Genomic DNA, 16692 nt, shown 5'->3' with positions numbered 1-16692 from the left:
TCCGAAGACCAAATCAGAAGTAACCTGGAGAAAACCGACATGGACATGGGCAGGGCGTAGTAATATCACCTGTTAAATAGCATCAAGCCTCTATCAAAGGGACAGGACACTTTCTCTCCAGGCTGTTGCCAACACTAATTGGAAGTGACATTAGTATTCTTTACTCCATCATGTGAAAACCATTTCGTCAACGATTGCCCTCCAGTTAGAGGCAACTGCTTAAATTGGGACCCAAACTACAAGCAATGCCAGTGTTGATTATTAAGAGTTGTAACGTGTGTAATTTGACCCTGAAAAGCAGTTGAGGGTTAGGTATGCATTAGGTCTGGGGTATTATGAAAGGAGGTTTCTCATACTTCCTTCCTTAGTTTGAACCCTTCCCCTCCTGCTGTTTTAAGCCACAGAAGAGGAAAAGAGTGCTTGTCTTTTTTCTGTCTCGGTGCTTCAGGAACCCTGAATATATTTTTGATGCCTGGGAAATCCCCCTCTTCTCCACCTCAGCAAATTTGACCCTTTCCCTTTGCATCTTGGCAGCTTTTTAGGGTCAAATCAGAGGTGGGATCCAACCAGTTCTCACCACTTCTCTAGAAGTGGTTACTAATTTTTTCTGAGTGCCGAGAAGGGGTTACTAAAGCAACCTCCCTGCCCAATAGGGACTGGAGGTGCGTGTGTGCGGCGGCAGCACTGTTCAAATCCCACCACCATCGGAACCTGTTATTAAAATTTTTGGATCCCACCACTGGGTCAAATTATGCATCTGGAGCATGGTCATAGTTTGGTCTCAATTTTAAATAATTGCTCCTAAATAGGGGCCTAACTATTGAGACAAAATGTTCACATGATAACTATTCATGTGAAACTGAATTGACTTTATTTGAAGGGGAGGAATATATTTGAAGCTCTCTTAGTAACTCAGGATTCATCATCTTTTCATTCCATATTTCAGGAGACAGAAGGTTTACAGAGAGGAGCGCAACCTCACCATGGACTCGTTGATACAACTAAGGCAGGAAGCAAGCTGGTTCCAGTTCCACCTGGGAATCAATCGTGATGCTCTCTATCAACGGTCCAGCCCTGCTGTTGACCAGCTTCTCCAGGACATGCCTGGTTTCAGCACCATTAGTGCTGGTAAGTTGGCTTTCTGAATTCTCAATCAGCTGCCACTATTCAGGAAAATGGGAGCACAAGCAGTTGACTATCTGGTTGGGATTAAGCTTCAATCTTTAGTCCACATCTAGTCCAAAAATTGCCTCCAGACACCAGTTCAGGGTTTCTCCAGCCTTCCTGGGACAATCCAGCTCAAATCTCTGAATGACCTCACCCAGCAGTTTCATGTAGATGTTAGTGGATGAGATGGAACCTTGCAGGACTCCACAAGCCAAAGGCCAAAGGGCTGAGCTGCAGTTCCTACCACCTCCTTTTGAAACCTATCATCCAGTTAAGGACCAAAACCACCATAGAATGTTGCCTCCCTATCCTAGCGCACTCCAGAAGGATACTATGATCTATTGTATCAGCAGCTGTTAAGAGGTCCAGAAGAATCAACAGACTCAGTAGTCCTCCTATCCATCTCCTGGGGTACGTCATTCATCAGCATGACCAAGGCTGTTAACAGTTCAATAATTAGGTCTGAAACCAGATTGAAAAGGACCTAAACTATCCACTTCATGCAGGAATGCTTGAAGTTTTCAGTCCCTTCCAGCCAATCACTTTGCTCAGGAACAGATTACTTGAGGCAGGTCGATAGCTTTTGAGATCTTGGGTTCAGAGCAGACTTCTTTTGAAGATGACACCAAACAACATGTTTCAAGGCTGATCTGACTGACCATCCTCTCTCTTGAAGAGGCATTTACCTGTCAGATGCAGTCTGCCAGCCCCCCACCCTGGTAGATTTAAGTATCTAGGAAGGTCTAAAACCACAGAAGCAGGTGGTAGGCATCAAACCTCCAAGGAGCGTGTCCATATCCTCAGAATGACTAAACGGAGAAGTATCTCAAGCAACTGAAGAGGCTGGCACTGTCTGAACATGTCACTGCTAATGCAAGAGTCTGAGTTGGAATTGGCTTGAGGCATTTTGTTTGTAATCTGTCTTCCCTCCTTGCCCTAGTCCTTCTGATCCACTCATACCAATTTACTTTAATTAGTGAACTTCCTGTCTGTTCAGTATGATATGATAAACTGAGCAATATGACTTCAAATTCAGTAGTTTACATGTGATTTATAGGCCTGGAATGGGAGGGAAGTCAGCATGGGTATAGCTTGGTCTTGTCCAGGGGTAGGGAACCTGCGGCTCGAGAGCCGCATGCGGTTCTTCTGCCCTTGCACTGCGGCTCCACGAGCCGAGCCGCTGGCCCCATCCTTGCCCGCCCTGCAGGCAGCAGGGCGGGTGCACCAACTGCCCGCAGTTGGCTGGGCCATGCTGCGGGCTTCCTCTCTCACCTGCCCCGTTGGAGCGGGGCGGGATCTTTCCCGGCGGCCGGTGAGGCTGAGCCGCTGGCCCCATCCTTGCTCCGCTCATTCTGAGAAGCTCATTTACTCCGCTCATTCTGAGAAGCGCATGGATGCATCCGCCCTGCTGCCTGCAGGGCGGGCGCATCCATGCGCTTCTCAGAATGAGCGGAGTAAAAGGTAAAAAAACCCAATATATACAGTGTTATCTTTATTTTAAATGTCAAAAATTATTTGCGGCTCCAAGTGTTTTCTTTTCCCATGGAAAACGGGTCCAAATGGCTCTTTGAGTGTTAAAGGTTCCCTACCCCTGGTCTTGTCAGATCTCAGAAGCTAATCTGGGCAGATTCTTGAAAGGGAGAACTGCAGAAGAAGGCAAACCACCTAGCTTCTCACCTGCCTTGAAAGACTCTTGCTGGGGTCACCATAAGTCGACTGCACTTGGCATCATTTTACACACACATAGGCTTGGATCTCCCGGAAATTTCCACTGGAGGAAGGGGGCTCTGTTAGCAGACTGGGAATTTCTGCTCTCTGCTCCACCTGCTATTTTGAGGGGACAAATGCTCCAAATCCTCCAAATGCTATTCTGGGGGGGGGGGGGGGGGGGGACAGGGGACTCTCACAATCAGCTTGAAGGCTGAGCTAGAGGTTTGCATTTGGGGAATTATAGCATAGCAGTAGAACACCTGTTTTGTGTGCCCCAAAACCCAGGTTAAATCCCTGGCACCTCAGGTGCTCTGGCTAGGAATTAACTTTGCTTGAGATGGTGGCAAACCACTGCCAGGCAGAATAGACAGTACGATGGGCTCAGTGGACCTGTACTTAGTCCAAGGCAGTTTGAATGGTCACGTTGTTGCATTTTATAAGTAGAATCATAGAATCATAAAGTTGGAAGGGGCATACAGACCACCTAGTCGAACCCTCTGCTCAATGCAGAATCAGCTTAGAGCATCCCAGACAAGTGTTCGTCCGGCTGCTGCTTAAAAACTGCCAGTGAGCGAGAGCTCACCCCACCCCTCCCCAGGCAGCTGATTCTACTGTTGCACAATTCTTGCTGTAATTTTTTTCCCTAATATCCAGTTGGAACCTTTCTGCTCATAATTTATACCCATTATGGCAGGTACTATCCTTTGCTGCCAACAGGAACAACTCCCTGCCCTCCTCTGTGACAGCCCTACAGATATTTAAGGAGAGAAATCATGTGTCATTGGAAAGGTCATGAATCAGGGTCATTATTTAGGGGATGCAGAGGAGGAGGAGAAAGCAATCCTGTCAGCACACATCCATAACCACTGCAATAACATCTCTGGAACAGCATTTCTTCCATAGTTTAACTGTATAACTCTTCTTATAAACAACAGTGTGGGCTTACGTACCAAGTATGCATGATGATGGCACCAATCTCTTTGCTTTAAGGAAGAAAGAGAGAGAAAACGGTCTGGGTTCATAATATTGCTCAGGATATAACGAGATTTTCAGGTGTCAGAGTTCCAAAAATAGAGGACATTGATGTAACGCTATGTCTGAAAGAAACATAATTCATTGGAAGCGTGAATGACAGAATGGTGTAACAGAAACACCATACTTGTTTGAACATATTTGAAGCCAAGTTTGGCAGCTGGTCACATCCGGGTTCCTCCAGATTGTTTTCATTTTTTGTCATTTTCTGTAACGGCTGCTTGCACTTACACCAGCCCATAATGTCCATCAAGGACACAAAATTCCACTTTTACTCCACTTTTTTGCCATCAAGTCACATTGATTTATGGCAACCCCTGGTGTGGTTTTCAAGGTAAGAGACATTCAGCGGTGGTTTGCCATTGCCTGCCTCCACGTCACAACTCAAGTATTCCTTAGAGGTCTCCCATCTAAATATTAACCAGGGTCAACCCTGCTTACCTTCTGAGATATGAAGAGGTGAGGCTAGCTGGACTAGCCAGTGTGATCCCCACCCCACACCTCCGTTAAGCAGCAGATCTTATGGGTTATCTAAAATGCTTTTGTAAGCTTCTTCAGTTACAAAAAGAGGTCACTAAGGAGCATCTTCAGCTGCTGTTCAAGAAGCACAAATGAAATTGATTGTACAAGTGTGTGTACACAATTAATTTATTGTGGGATTTTTCAAAATTATACTCTTTATCAGTAAATACATTTAAAACTCACTAGCCCTCTTTTTGGTGTTTCAGTCTAGAATATATAGAATTTTGCTGTCTATTCCCTGTCCCCCAACTGATCTTTGTTCCTGCCTACAAAAATATTTAACAGTGCCCCGCACTCCATAAATAACAGAGAGGCTCCATTGTCAAATCCTCAGTTGTTTGAAGAACCTGAATGTCTATGGGCCTGAAGATCGTAATGACCCTGAGCCAGTCACATGAATCACATGATATGTCCATTCCAAAGAACGTCCATGTTCAATGGGTTCGGATTTCATTGGTTTTCTTTTCATTTCAGATTACAGTCAGGATGAGAAAGCATTGCTGGGTTCTTGTGACTGCACACAAAGTAGGTGAATGCCCCTATTTCTGTTACATGCCCTTCATCATGGATTGGGTTGCCAACTTCCAGGCAGGAGCTGGAGATCTCATGGGAATACAAGTGATCTCCTGACAGACATCAGAGATCAATTCCCTTGGAGAAAATGCCTGTTGGAGGCTGAACTCTATGGCATTGTAGCCTGATGACACCCCTTCCTTCCCCAAATCTTGTCTTTCCTAGGCTCTACCCCAAAAATCTCCAGGAATTTCACAACCCAGAACTGGCAACCCTATCCATGTGTCATTGGGAGTAGTTTCTACTGAGCAGAATTTTAATCAAACAGTTTTAGCTATTAACCTTGCCATTATTACTTCTGGACCTTAGATTAGTTTGCAGCTCGCCCAGTCCCAAATATTTAAGTCTAATTCTACTGTGTGTTCCTCTATCAGAGCGACATTTGTCTTGAAGGTTTTGTCTGGCAATTAATTAGTACCTTGATTAGAATTGGACAAATTCAGAATGTCATTGATGAATTAAATGTACATAGAAATTAACTAATACTGGATTAAGAGCACCCAGATTTGTGGGAGGTGGAAAATAATTTGGATTCTCCACAACCAGTGGTGGGATCCAAAAATTTTAGTAACAGGTTCCCATGGTTGTGGGATTCAAACAGTGGCGTAGCGCCAATGGGGCTGGGCGTGGCACAACAGGGGCATGGTCGGGCATTCCGGGGGCGGGGCATTGCTGGGTGGGGCTGTGGCAAGGATGCAGCCACTGCGCCGGTCCTTGGGCGGGAAACGAATGCACGCAGGTGCAGGCTGCCACACACGCCGGTGCACCTCCTGCTAGACTTCTTCAAGTTCTGCACGCTACTGCTGAGGAGCAGAGGAGGGGCATAACTAAGGCAAAAATCACGTGGCAAAATCACCAATTAGTAACCCCCTCTCGGCACACACGAATAATTAGTAACCTACTCTCGGGAACCTGTGAGAACCTGCTGGATCCCACCTCTGCCCACAACCTATGCCACAGTTGTGAGAAATTGCTGAGCTGTATGAGTTCCTTCTTGATTAACCCACTCTGAATCTTAGCTACTAGTTCAATATTATACAACATGTATGAAAAGTTAGAATTGTTCGAAGTCTGTTTTTGACTGTGGGCATGAATCTCTTCCATTTCTCAGTTGTAAAACCCAGTGGAGTGCATTTGAAACTAGTACTACGGTTCCAGGACTTTGGGAAAGCTATGTTCAAGCCTATGAGGTAAATTTACTTCTCCTGTGAATATGTGTGTCCTTGTATGATTTATAACTAAACGTATCTAGCACACAGCAAGTTTTTACCTAAAACTTGTAGAGTGGGGCTTCCCCCCCCCCCCCAACCAGTAGACATTAATTTGCTCATCCCAAGCACATGTACAGAATAATGCACTTTCCAAACCGGTTTCAGTGTCTCTTTGAAGCTTCGCGGAGACAGGCAAAATCCAATTTGCAAAACAGTCAGGAAAGTGGTTTGAAAACACATTATTTTGCGTGTGCGGAAGGGGCCAATGAGAGGTTTGGCAGGTGGTCAGTAGAAAATGATAGCTGGACATCAGCCACTGTGTGGTGGGGGAACTGAGCAAAAGGTAGTTTTAAGTAACAGTTTCATTTAAGAGTTTGCAATTATTAATAATATTGCTCAATATCTAAACAACCTTGGGAACTGGTAAGTCCAGCTTCTGCTGTTTCACAGTCAAAGTTCAGGGTAAAGGTTAATGTGCAGTCACTGAAGGCTGGAATTGCTCACTGTTGTATTTCCCTACTTTTTAGTTTACATTGTGATACTGTCATGTTTTAATTGGTTCTTCATGAAGATTCTTATGCCATTCAATTCTATATAATGTAGTTGCTGGTAGATTATTTAACACATTTTGACTAGTTCAGTCATAAGGGAATCAAAAGTTTTAAGATACGTCCCAATTAGATGAAGCCCTTAAATTTGGCATGTATATATGCCAACAATCTGCAACAAGACAATCTGAAACAGGACATCAGACACATCTTCCTCAAAACTAGGAATTCAGAATACACCTTCAAAATGGCTAATGTATTTCCAGGCCACCTAGAAAGCTGAAACCTGGTACACATTTAACCCAAGACACAGTAATATGAACATGGAACTTTTTGCACATGACAGTCAAACTTGGGGTATAACATTTACCTCACAGTAGAGACCAGCATACCAGAATATAGGGAGCCAACTGAACTTCTGAGAGTGCTACTTCTATTGTGTTGTTGGGGGGGGGCGTTGAATGGGGTTGAGCTGCTACTGCTCTGCTAGATGTTGGAACCATAAGAACATAAGAACATAAGAACAAGCCAGCTGGATCAGACCAAAGTCCATCTAGTCCAGCTCTCTGCTACTCGCAGTGGCCCACCAGGTGCCTTTGGGAGCTCACATGTAGGATGTGAACGCAATGGCCTTCTGCGGCTATTGCTCCCGATCACCTTGTCTGTTAAGACATTTGCAATCTCAGATCAAAGAGGATCAAGATTGGTAGCCATAAATCGACTTCTCCTCCATAAATCTGTCCAAGCCCCTTTTAAAGCTATCCAGGTTAGTGGCCATCACCACCTCCTGTGGCAGCATATTCCAAACACCAATCACACGTTGCGTGAAGAAGTGTTTCCTTTTATTAGTCCTAATTCTTCCCCCCAGCATTTTCAATGAATGCCCCCTGGTTCTAGTATTGTGAGAAAGAGAGAAAAATTTCTCTCTGTCAACATTTTCTACCCCATGCATAATTTTGTAGACTTCAATCATATCCCCCCTCAGCCGCCTCCTCTCCAAACTAAAGAGTCCCAAACGCTGCAGCCTCTCCTCATAGGGAAGGTGCTCCAGTCCCTCAATCATCCTTGTTGCCCTTCTCTGCACTTTTTCTATCTCCTCAATATCCTTTTTGAGATGCGGCGACCAGAACTGGACACAGTACTCCAAGTGCGGTCGCACCACTGCTTTATATAAGGGCATGACAATCTTTGCAGTTTTATTATCAATTCCTTTTCTAATGATCCCCAGCATAGAGTTTGCCTTTTTCACAGCTGCCATGCATTGAGTTGACATTCCCATGGAACTATCAACTAAGACGCCTAAATCCCTTTCCTGGTCTGTGACTGATAGCACTGACCCCTGTAGCGTGTATGTGAAGTTTGGATTTTTTGCCATGCACAGTGAGAGAACCAGAGACAATGGCAGGTAGAAGAAGAAGAAAGGATCGCCTTACTACATCCTGGTTCACTAACATCTGGCTCATCTCCTCTCAGACTATATCTTCCAACTGCCCCTGACTATGACCTAAGAGACAGACACCTAAAGAGGAGAGAGAAGAGGAGAAAAGAAAGAGAAGATCTCAGAGTGAACTGGAAGGGGCATTTTGAGCAAGGAATGGGGGTCCTGGTGTCAGATTGAATCTCCAAGTAGAAACTGGAATCAGTATTTGGTTGTGATAGGAGATCCCTGGGAAGAAAGGTCTAGAATCAGAACATTTCTACTACTTAACTGGCAATAGGCCTAGTTGAAGACTAAATTGGAACTCAATTATTATTTCCACCCTTTCATAGATAGAGTTGTCATCTCCAGGTTGGGAAATACCTGGAGATTTTGAAAGTGGAGCATAAGGAGGAGAGGGTTTGAGGAGGAGAGGGACATCAATGGAGTAAAATACCATAGAGTCCACTTTCCAAAGGATCAATACTTTCCAGGACTTTTTTTGCCTAGAGTTGTAATACTGGGAGTTCTCCAACAACTACCTGGAGGTTGGAAACCCTATTGTTAGATGAAGCTTAGATGAGTTTCTAGTGATCCCTCAAGAGGACAATATCATGGCTCAGTTTTCTCCCAAATAGTTGTCATCCCATCCACCCAACTGCCATTTTTTTGTTTTTAAAAATCCCTGTTCACTCTACTCGGGGATCTGACAGCCCTAAGGCGGAGCTTGCGGAGGAGAGGAGCCTCATTGGGGCATAATGTCATAGAGTCAATCCTCCAATGCAGCCTTATCTATTGAAAAACTGATCTCTGTAGCCTGGAGATCAGTTGTAATTCCAGAAGATCCCCAGGCCAAAATGGGGGTTGGCAACCCTTGTTGGAACCCGTGAGGGCTGAGATGAAAGTGGTAGTTCTCAGATTCCTTCAGCACTTGCCTTAGTTCTTACTTGCCTAGGCATGTTGCTAGTTTGTATTATTACCACTGGGACAGAAAGTGTTTCAGAAGAGTTCATGAAGCATCACCTTGCCTGGATTGCCTGGAGCACCTATTTGGAAATATTTGCCTCTGTCATAGGTGGTTGCTTGACTTGAAATCCCCCAACATTGTGTGATTAACTGCAGCTCTCCTGGCACATGTTTTGTGATTAGCAGTGTTCCCTCAGTCTCCTGCAAAGCAGTCATTGTTGTTCAGATGCTTGCTACCTGTTTTCCAAATTCTGGAAGTGCTCAAAAGTTCAAGAAGACTGAGGTCTCTCAGAAGGCTTATATTCCTCACACCTTTGTGTTCATGAGCCCCACTTTCTCCATCTCCATAGCATACAGAAACTTTTTAGGAGGAATTCTTTGCAAGTATAGTTAGAAACAGTTTTGTCTCTACCGTGACCAGGTTTCATCAGAGCTGTTCAGTTCAATTACTGGGACCCATAGAGAGCTCCAGTTATTTCATATTCCTCCTTGCTTTTAAGATGTATCATGCATATAACGAACACTTTGAAGCCATGGGCACACCATTATCTAACTGTCAAGGATATTCAAAGAATTTGGTGGAGATAACTGTTATGCTATTACACAAGGAATAATCCAGAACTTCCCAGCCCTTGCAGTAGTCCTACTAAGGCTCATTCCGCACATGCAGAATAATGCACTTTCAAACTGCTTTCAGTTCTCTTTGAAGCTGTGTGGAATGGCAAAATCCACTTGCAAACAGTTGTGAAAGTGGTTTGAAAATGCATTATTTTGCATGTGCGGAAGGGGCCTTAAGAGTGCTTACACACACATTGGATAACGCATTTTCAATGCACTTTAGCAATCATTTGCAACTGGATTTTCCTGTTTCAATAATCTGGCCATTAGAGGTCATTTGCTTTAACCCAGTGATATTCAGAGGCTGGGGAGCCCCATTTGACATACCATCTGTAGCTCTTTTGGGCACCATGCTCCAATGCTTCCCTGGCCCCGTGTTTCAGGAAAGTGGGCCAGGCCTTTGACTAGAATGGCTTGTGGTTGGAAGGAGCTTCCTAACATGAATGAGGTCAGAGGAACAGAAGCGAATGTGGCTCTTTTGATTAATGGTATCTGTGAGCTGAAGAGTGAGTATTGCTGCTTTAACCATTCAAATGAATAGAAATAGACTAAAGGAAGAAATCTGCTTGGTGTGTGTGTGTGTGTGTGTGGTGTGTGTGTGTGTGTGTGTGTGTGTGTGTGTGTGTGTGTGTGTGTGTGTGTGTGTGTGTGTGTGTGTGTGTGTGTGTGTGTGTGAAGTGCCATCAAGTCACAGCTGACTTATATCAACCTCAGCAAGGAGCTTTTAAGTCAAGCTGGAAGGAAAGGTGGTTTACCGTTGTCTTCCTCTGCAGAATCGTCCTTAGAGGTCTCCCTTCTGAGTATTGACCCTGCTAAGCTTTTAAGATCTCATGAGATTGGGCTAAGGTTGGACTATACTGTGATGCCTTCCCTCCATCTGCTTGCTAGGCCATTATTAAATGCTTTTTCTTGAACTCTCAATGATGTCAGCTGCTTTTCAGTGAGTGTCGCTTTTGAGTGTCGCTTTTCTGGTTCAGTAACCCTTACCTTTCTTTCAGACAGACCCGAGAAGAGGAGACTCCAGAAGACTTTTTCTATTTTGTTGACTTTCAAAGACACAATGCGGAAATAGCTGCTTTTCATCTGGACAGGTAATTCACATGACAGCAGCTTGAAACCTGAGCTAAGTGGGAACAGCAACACTCACAGAAGGGAACTTCTTGAACTTATATCTTCCACTACAGCTCTCTGCATGCACCCATTCTGCCCCCAGCAGTCAGAGGACCCCCAGGACAAAATGTGGGCAAAGTGCTAGTCTGCAGTGGGATGGAGAAGCTGCTGAACATTTGTTTGCCTTATGCAAGAGCAAGAGGAGCTGAGGATCTCTGCCCGTTTCTTCACCCCTTCCTTAGTTGTACAGCTGGCAGCTACCCTTGTTGCAACTACAGACAAACAAAATGCTATTTGCCCTGGTCAGATCTCCGTAAGCAAAGGAACTGTCATAAAGACATATTGCTTAGAATGGGTTGGGGGGGGGGGGGGGGAAAAAAATCCAGACTTCACATAGCTATTTACAGCAAGAATTTCCATTGGAGGAGGGAGGCCAGACTATTTTGAGGACCATCAGTAAGAAAGCTGATGGAAACCAGGGATAGTTAAATGTTAGGTTTTGGGATCTTAAGTCAATAAACAGACTCTGCGGTATTGATCAGTAGCATTTGTTGATGAGGCATTGAAGTACTAAATCTTGGCATAACCCGTTCTGACAAACATGGCATTTTCCATCCCCTTTATCCCCATTGCAAGTCCCCCCTCCCGGTTTCCCAAGAGGTTGTGAAAAACAGTCCCTGGAGTTGAGGCGCCCCAAGGTCGATGACAAATAGTAGCAGAAAGCCACCTGGCTTCCTGCCTCAAAAGATAACGAATGTAATTCTTTTTCTCATGGGACCAGGGTGTCAGGGGAAGCCTAGTTATCTACAAAGTGTGTGAAGCCATAAAGTAAAGATCAAGGAAAGAATGCTCCAGATGGCAATGGTTACATATAGCAGATTGGTTACATATATCTTTTAGCAGCTTGGATTTGTTGTTTTAAGCAGTTACACTGAGTTAGGAATGTATCTCAATCACATAGATGCTATCCCCCAGACACTAACAACACATGCTTCTATTTTTTAAACAGAGGAAACTGCGCTAATCAGCAGGTTAATTCACTCTTGGCTATTGGAAGTACCATACTGAAGTGTGTATTCCTTCTATACACATTCCAAAGGGAAAGTCTGAATAAATCTGAATTTCACCCCTGACACTCACAACTCTGCATTCTCTGGATGGGGGAGGAGAATGTAACTTGCGAACTACAGTATTAACACAGAGCTGTGTGATGACTCATCGTCAAGAAAAGGTTATTTCCCCTGGCTAAGAGAAAATAATGGGGGAAGGGGGAGAGAGAATCTGCAAACCTGTAAGCAACTGACATTGGAGAGGAGAGTACAGAAAAATCTCTGCTGGCCAAAGAAGAGCTGGCACCAAAATAGGAAGAGATTTTGAAGCAAGCTTCTGCAGTTGTTATCCAGTATAACAGGATCCAAGATATATATCTGAGACTATAGAACATACAGGCCATGGGGAGGAATAGTTTTTAACTACTTACTTTTGGTACAGAAGAGTCTAAAGGTAGCAGCAAGGGCCACTCACGTTTTTAACACTATCATACTGTGACTACAGTTAGTGACCACAGTCATAGCCAATGTGTGTTATGACTCCAAAGAAGAGAACATAGGCAGGTTCTGTATGTTATTTAAATCCACAAGTGCTGGAGGGGATGAGCTACTTGCCAGCTCATCCTCCACTCTCAAGCCCTGCACGTACCCTCTTTCCTGCTGCATGAATAGGACTCTGGTCTCCGTGTGAGCCACACAGCAAGCAGTCAGCCTTCAGGATGTCTCTAGTATCTTTTTATCCTACCATTCCTGCACAGAGTACAGGGTGACAGTTTTCATTTTATCTTTGTAATAATAACCCTGTGAAGTAAGTATGAACATCTCTACCCAAAGAATCTGACTGCAGCATGGGGATGTGAGCCTATATGTCCCATCTCTAGCACTCTAGCCGCTATATCACATTGTCTGAGGCAAACGGCATTTTGCTGGAAATTCAAAGCAGGGACAGCTCTAGCGGGGGGGGGGGGGGGGCAAGAGGGAATAGGTGCCCCAATCAGTAGGCAGAGAGGGAAACAGTAGGAGATGGGGGAGGCTCAATTGCCCAGAAGAGATTTTGGAGAATGTGCACCAATTCCCCCAATTAGGCTGCTGCTGGAAAGCGGGGGAAATCTCAGTTCACCAGAAGAGATGACTTGTTCTGCAGTGTGCACGCTCTGACCCCCCACCCCCCCCCACCCCCGGTCAGGCTACTGCTAGGAGGTGGGAGAGGCTGAATTCCCCAGCAGATTGCTTGTACTGCAGCACGTGTGCCCCCTTTCCTTGAATAGGCTGCTGGGAGGTGGGGGGGGGGGGAAGGGAGAAGGAGACTCTGGACCCCAGAAGAGAGTTGCAGCTCTGGTTAAGGCAGAATCTGTGACTGTTAGTTGGGCAAGATAATGGCAAGCAAAGAGAAGGGGGAGCTAAAAGTTCTTGAGGAGATGCTCAAAGATGTCAAGTTCTATGCAGTGGGAGACATAGACCCCCCCAGGTAACTTTTCCTGGCCTTGCTAATTGCACTCCTTCCCCTGCTGAGGCACTCTCTGCTCTTCCACCTGCAGGACTTTCCAGTTCCCTGCCTTCTTGCCTTTCAAGGACCATGCATTGACTGTGGCCAAGGAAGGCCTTAAGCATGTGGACTTCTGAGAGAAGCTTAGGATGTACTCTAAACACTCACAGTGGGAGAAGAGTTTTGGGGTCTGGTGACTGGCAATGGCTTAGAGTGCCTGATGCACCCCTTTTCCCCATTACCCTACCTTGTGCTCTGCTGTGGAGCTACAAGGCCCAGAGCAGCCTGGAGTCGAATGGGGCTGAGGGGAAGAAGGCAGGCACTTCTCTTGCCCTCCTGCCTCACTGCTTTAAAGCTGGGAGCTGTGCTATGCTTGGCTTTGCCAAAGGCCATGAGTAGACCTGCCCCCTGATCTGATAGGCTTGGCCTTCCTCCAAAGCCTGATTTTACACCTTGGGAAGTGGGGGGGGGGCGAGAACAGTAATGGAGGGCCTGTTCATGTATGCCGGGTGGCATCAAGACACATCTGATTTATGAGTCAATGATCTCGAAAATGTCCTCTTATAAACATCATTGCTCAGTGGCATACCTGAAGGAAATGGTGCCTAGGGGCAAATACTGATTGTGCGCCCCCTCCCCAAATTGCATCCTCCCCACAAAATTGCACCCCTTCCAATTGAGGCAAGCAAGCAAGCAGGGCGGACAGTGGCAGCAGGCAAGTGGCTAAATGAGCCCCCATGAGTGGCACCTGGGTCTTGAGCCCCCTCATGCCCCCCCCCCCCCCCGAGGTGTGCCATTGGTATTGTTCTGGTTATGCAAACTGTGGTTTCCTTTATTGTGTGAATTCATCTTATGGTAGGTCTCCCTCTTTTCCTACTATCTTCTGTGTTTCCTATTGTCATTGTCTTTTCCAGTGACTAAAATATAGTAGCTTCAGTTTAGCTATTTTGGCTTCTCGCAGCATAATGGCCAAATAAAGTACAGCCCAAGAAAACCTTTATCAGCTTGTGAAGGATTCTGAGGTGTGTTCGATGTTGCTCATCTAAATTTTTTAAAAAAAAATCTGGGAAAAGGCTAGGCTGGGTTGGGATTTTTTGTTGTTGCTTGGGGGGGTTGCGCAGAGGGGTTGAGGGAATTTGCAAACATTATAGCTAGGTAAAAGAATGTCAAAGTATAACGATTCATTAAGAGTTTATAGAGGTCAACATAATTTATTGTATCATTTAAAAGAGTTGTTAATTATATACATTGATTTTATATCTATATATAAAGAAAATATGTATATAATATATTGGAGGGGTCATTTTGTACTATTGCCTCCCCCCTTTTAAAAAAGTGTAGACCCAGCCCTGCTTCAGAACAACTACTAGATTGTGGCAACAAGTTGTTATAAAGCCCTCTGATGGGGGTGGAGCCATGGAAATGTAGGGGAAACTCATGGAGTGCTTCATTACTACCACAATAAGAGATACACAAAGAATCATTGCAGTGTGGAAGCAGCCTCTAGAAAGCAGACAAAAATTGTTATGTCTATTTAATTTACATTTTCATCACCAAAAGTCCTGGGTGACCTCTCCATTTTGTAGTAAATAAAACCATCTATTTTCTTTATCTGCAAGGGGATAGTTATCTGCTCTTCAAAACAAAACGCTGCTATCAAATAACGTGCTGTAATGAGTAGGCAAATGTTCCTCCTTTGAAAAGACTGCTCTTTGTTCCAGTTCATCGTAGCTCTCTAGAACCTAATTGGTGGGTATCCCAGATTTCCAACACCCAAGTTCCAGAATGACTCATTTTCATAAAGACAGTTTAATTAGGCAACCTCAGAAGTAGATCAGGCCTGTGAGATTTATGACACACCAAGTCAAACAATGCACCAGCTCTGGATGGTAGCCTACCACCCGTGTTCAGCTCAGAGTGCCCAAACAGGGCTTAATGAATAGCTGTTTTTGGCTTGGCATGTTAGAAACTGTTCAGGCCTGAGCTAGATCCAAACGATTGTGTTTGTGTGTCTCTGTGTGTGTGTGTGTTTAATGCTCAATAAGCGACAGACTAAAAAGTCAGTTCCATCTGTCCTGGGGGCCTTTCCTCTGCCAGCATTACTCAGCCTGCCTGGTGGTTACTGACTCACCAACCAATAGTGTTTTGTTTTGCTGACAAACAGCACCGAGTCCCAGAGCACCATTTGCAGTGTTTGTAGTATGAATCAGCCTAGACAGCAGCGGCATCTCCCATTTCAAAGTATCTTCCAACCTTCTGCAGGTTGTATGGGGCTCTCATTAGTTCTGCAGATAATAGAGAATTGGTTCAATGCTGAGGATTACGATAGTGGAAACAAACGAAGCTACAGAAGACTGAAGCCATAACGGATGGGTTGGGTCCCTCTGATGAGTTGTGCATGCTTAATAGTCCCTGTAAAAGTGGAAGACTAAAATTAATCCTTGCTGTCTTGCTTGCGCTAAGGGAAAACAATTGTACCCTCCCTATCTTTTCCATGTAAAAAGTCATAGCATGAGGTATTTCTCCTGATACCATTTCAAAACTAGAATGCAATAATGTGGCCCATCTGTTGTGTCTGCTCTGTGTGCATGTTATTTCTTTAAAAACTACTGTCAAGTATGATATGTTGCTTCAGCTATTGTGCTACCACTTGCACAAGCAGAACTAGGTAAATTTTCTTTCTGCTTATTCATTCCTGGATCCATCCCCATGCAAAAATTACATGCACGAATGTGAAGGATGCCAAGACACAAGTAGTGGTTACATTGAGAGTAACCCAACGCAGAGAGGGAATCTTCTAGCTTTACCAGCTGGCAGCAGAGAGAATTTCAGCCAGAGCAGCCTGAAGTGCAGGAATGAAAAAAGCTGCACCTGCTAAAATTCTCTCTGGTACAACACTATTAAAGTTCTTGCCCTCCGCTCCATTGAGTAACCTGAGTCATATCACTCCTATTGGGTTAAACCTAAATCACCCATCCATCCCTAATATCTGCAGAAATGCAACCAAAGTTAGATGAACATCCAGGCAAGATTGAAGTCTGTGGGGACTTACACTTAATCTGTTAGGTATGCATTCTCCTCCACCAGTATCTACATGCAAAGGAATCTTTTCACCCAGGAATCTTTACAATACAGTGTGGTGCTGTGCTTTGCCTCATATCAGCTATTACTGAATTGTTCGGTGTTTTCCTGCAACTGAGAACTTTCCTTTGGTCTTGTGTTAAAGAAACAGAACCATTTTCTGTATTGCTATGAACCTTGAAGTAGTAGAAGCAAGAAGAGG

General features: G+C 44.7%; 1 protein-coding gene across 1 annotated transcript in view; it reads left to right on the top strand.

Annotated features, from left to right (window-relative positions):
• The first annotated feature begins 949 nt into the window (after positions 1-949).
• Positions 950-16692, top strand: part of FAM20A (FAM20A golgi associated secretory pathway pseudokinase) — a 33164-nt gene continuing 17421 nt past the window's right edge. Inside the window, exons 1-4 of the mRNA XM_048491922.1 lie at positions 950-1128; positions 4906-4956; positions 6116-6194; positions 10763-10855. Coding sequence (XP_048347879.1) covers positions 984-1128; positions 4906-4956; positions 6116-6194; positions 10763-10855 — 368 coding nt within the window. The 5' untranslated portion in view covers positions 950-983. The remainder of the gene's footprint in view (positions 1129-4905; positions 4957-6115; positions 6195-10762; positions 10856-16692) is intronic.

This window comes from Sphaerodactylus townsendi, linkage group LG03 (genome assembly GCF_021028975.2).
Source record: "Sphaerodactylus townsendi isolate TG3544 linkage group LG03, MPM_Stown_v2.3, whole genome shotgun sequence".
NCBI lineage: Eukaryota > Metazoa > Chordata > Lepidosauria > Squamata > Sphaerodactylidae > Sphaerodactylus > Sphaerodactylus townsendi.
This window is presented reverse-complemented; position numbering and strand designations above follow the sequence as displayed.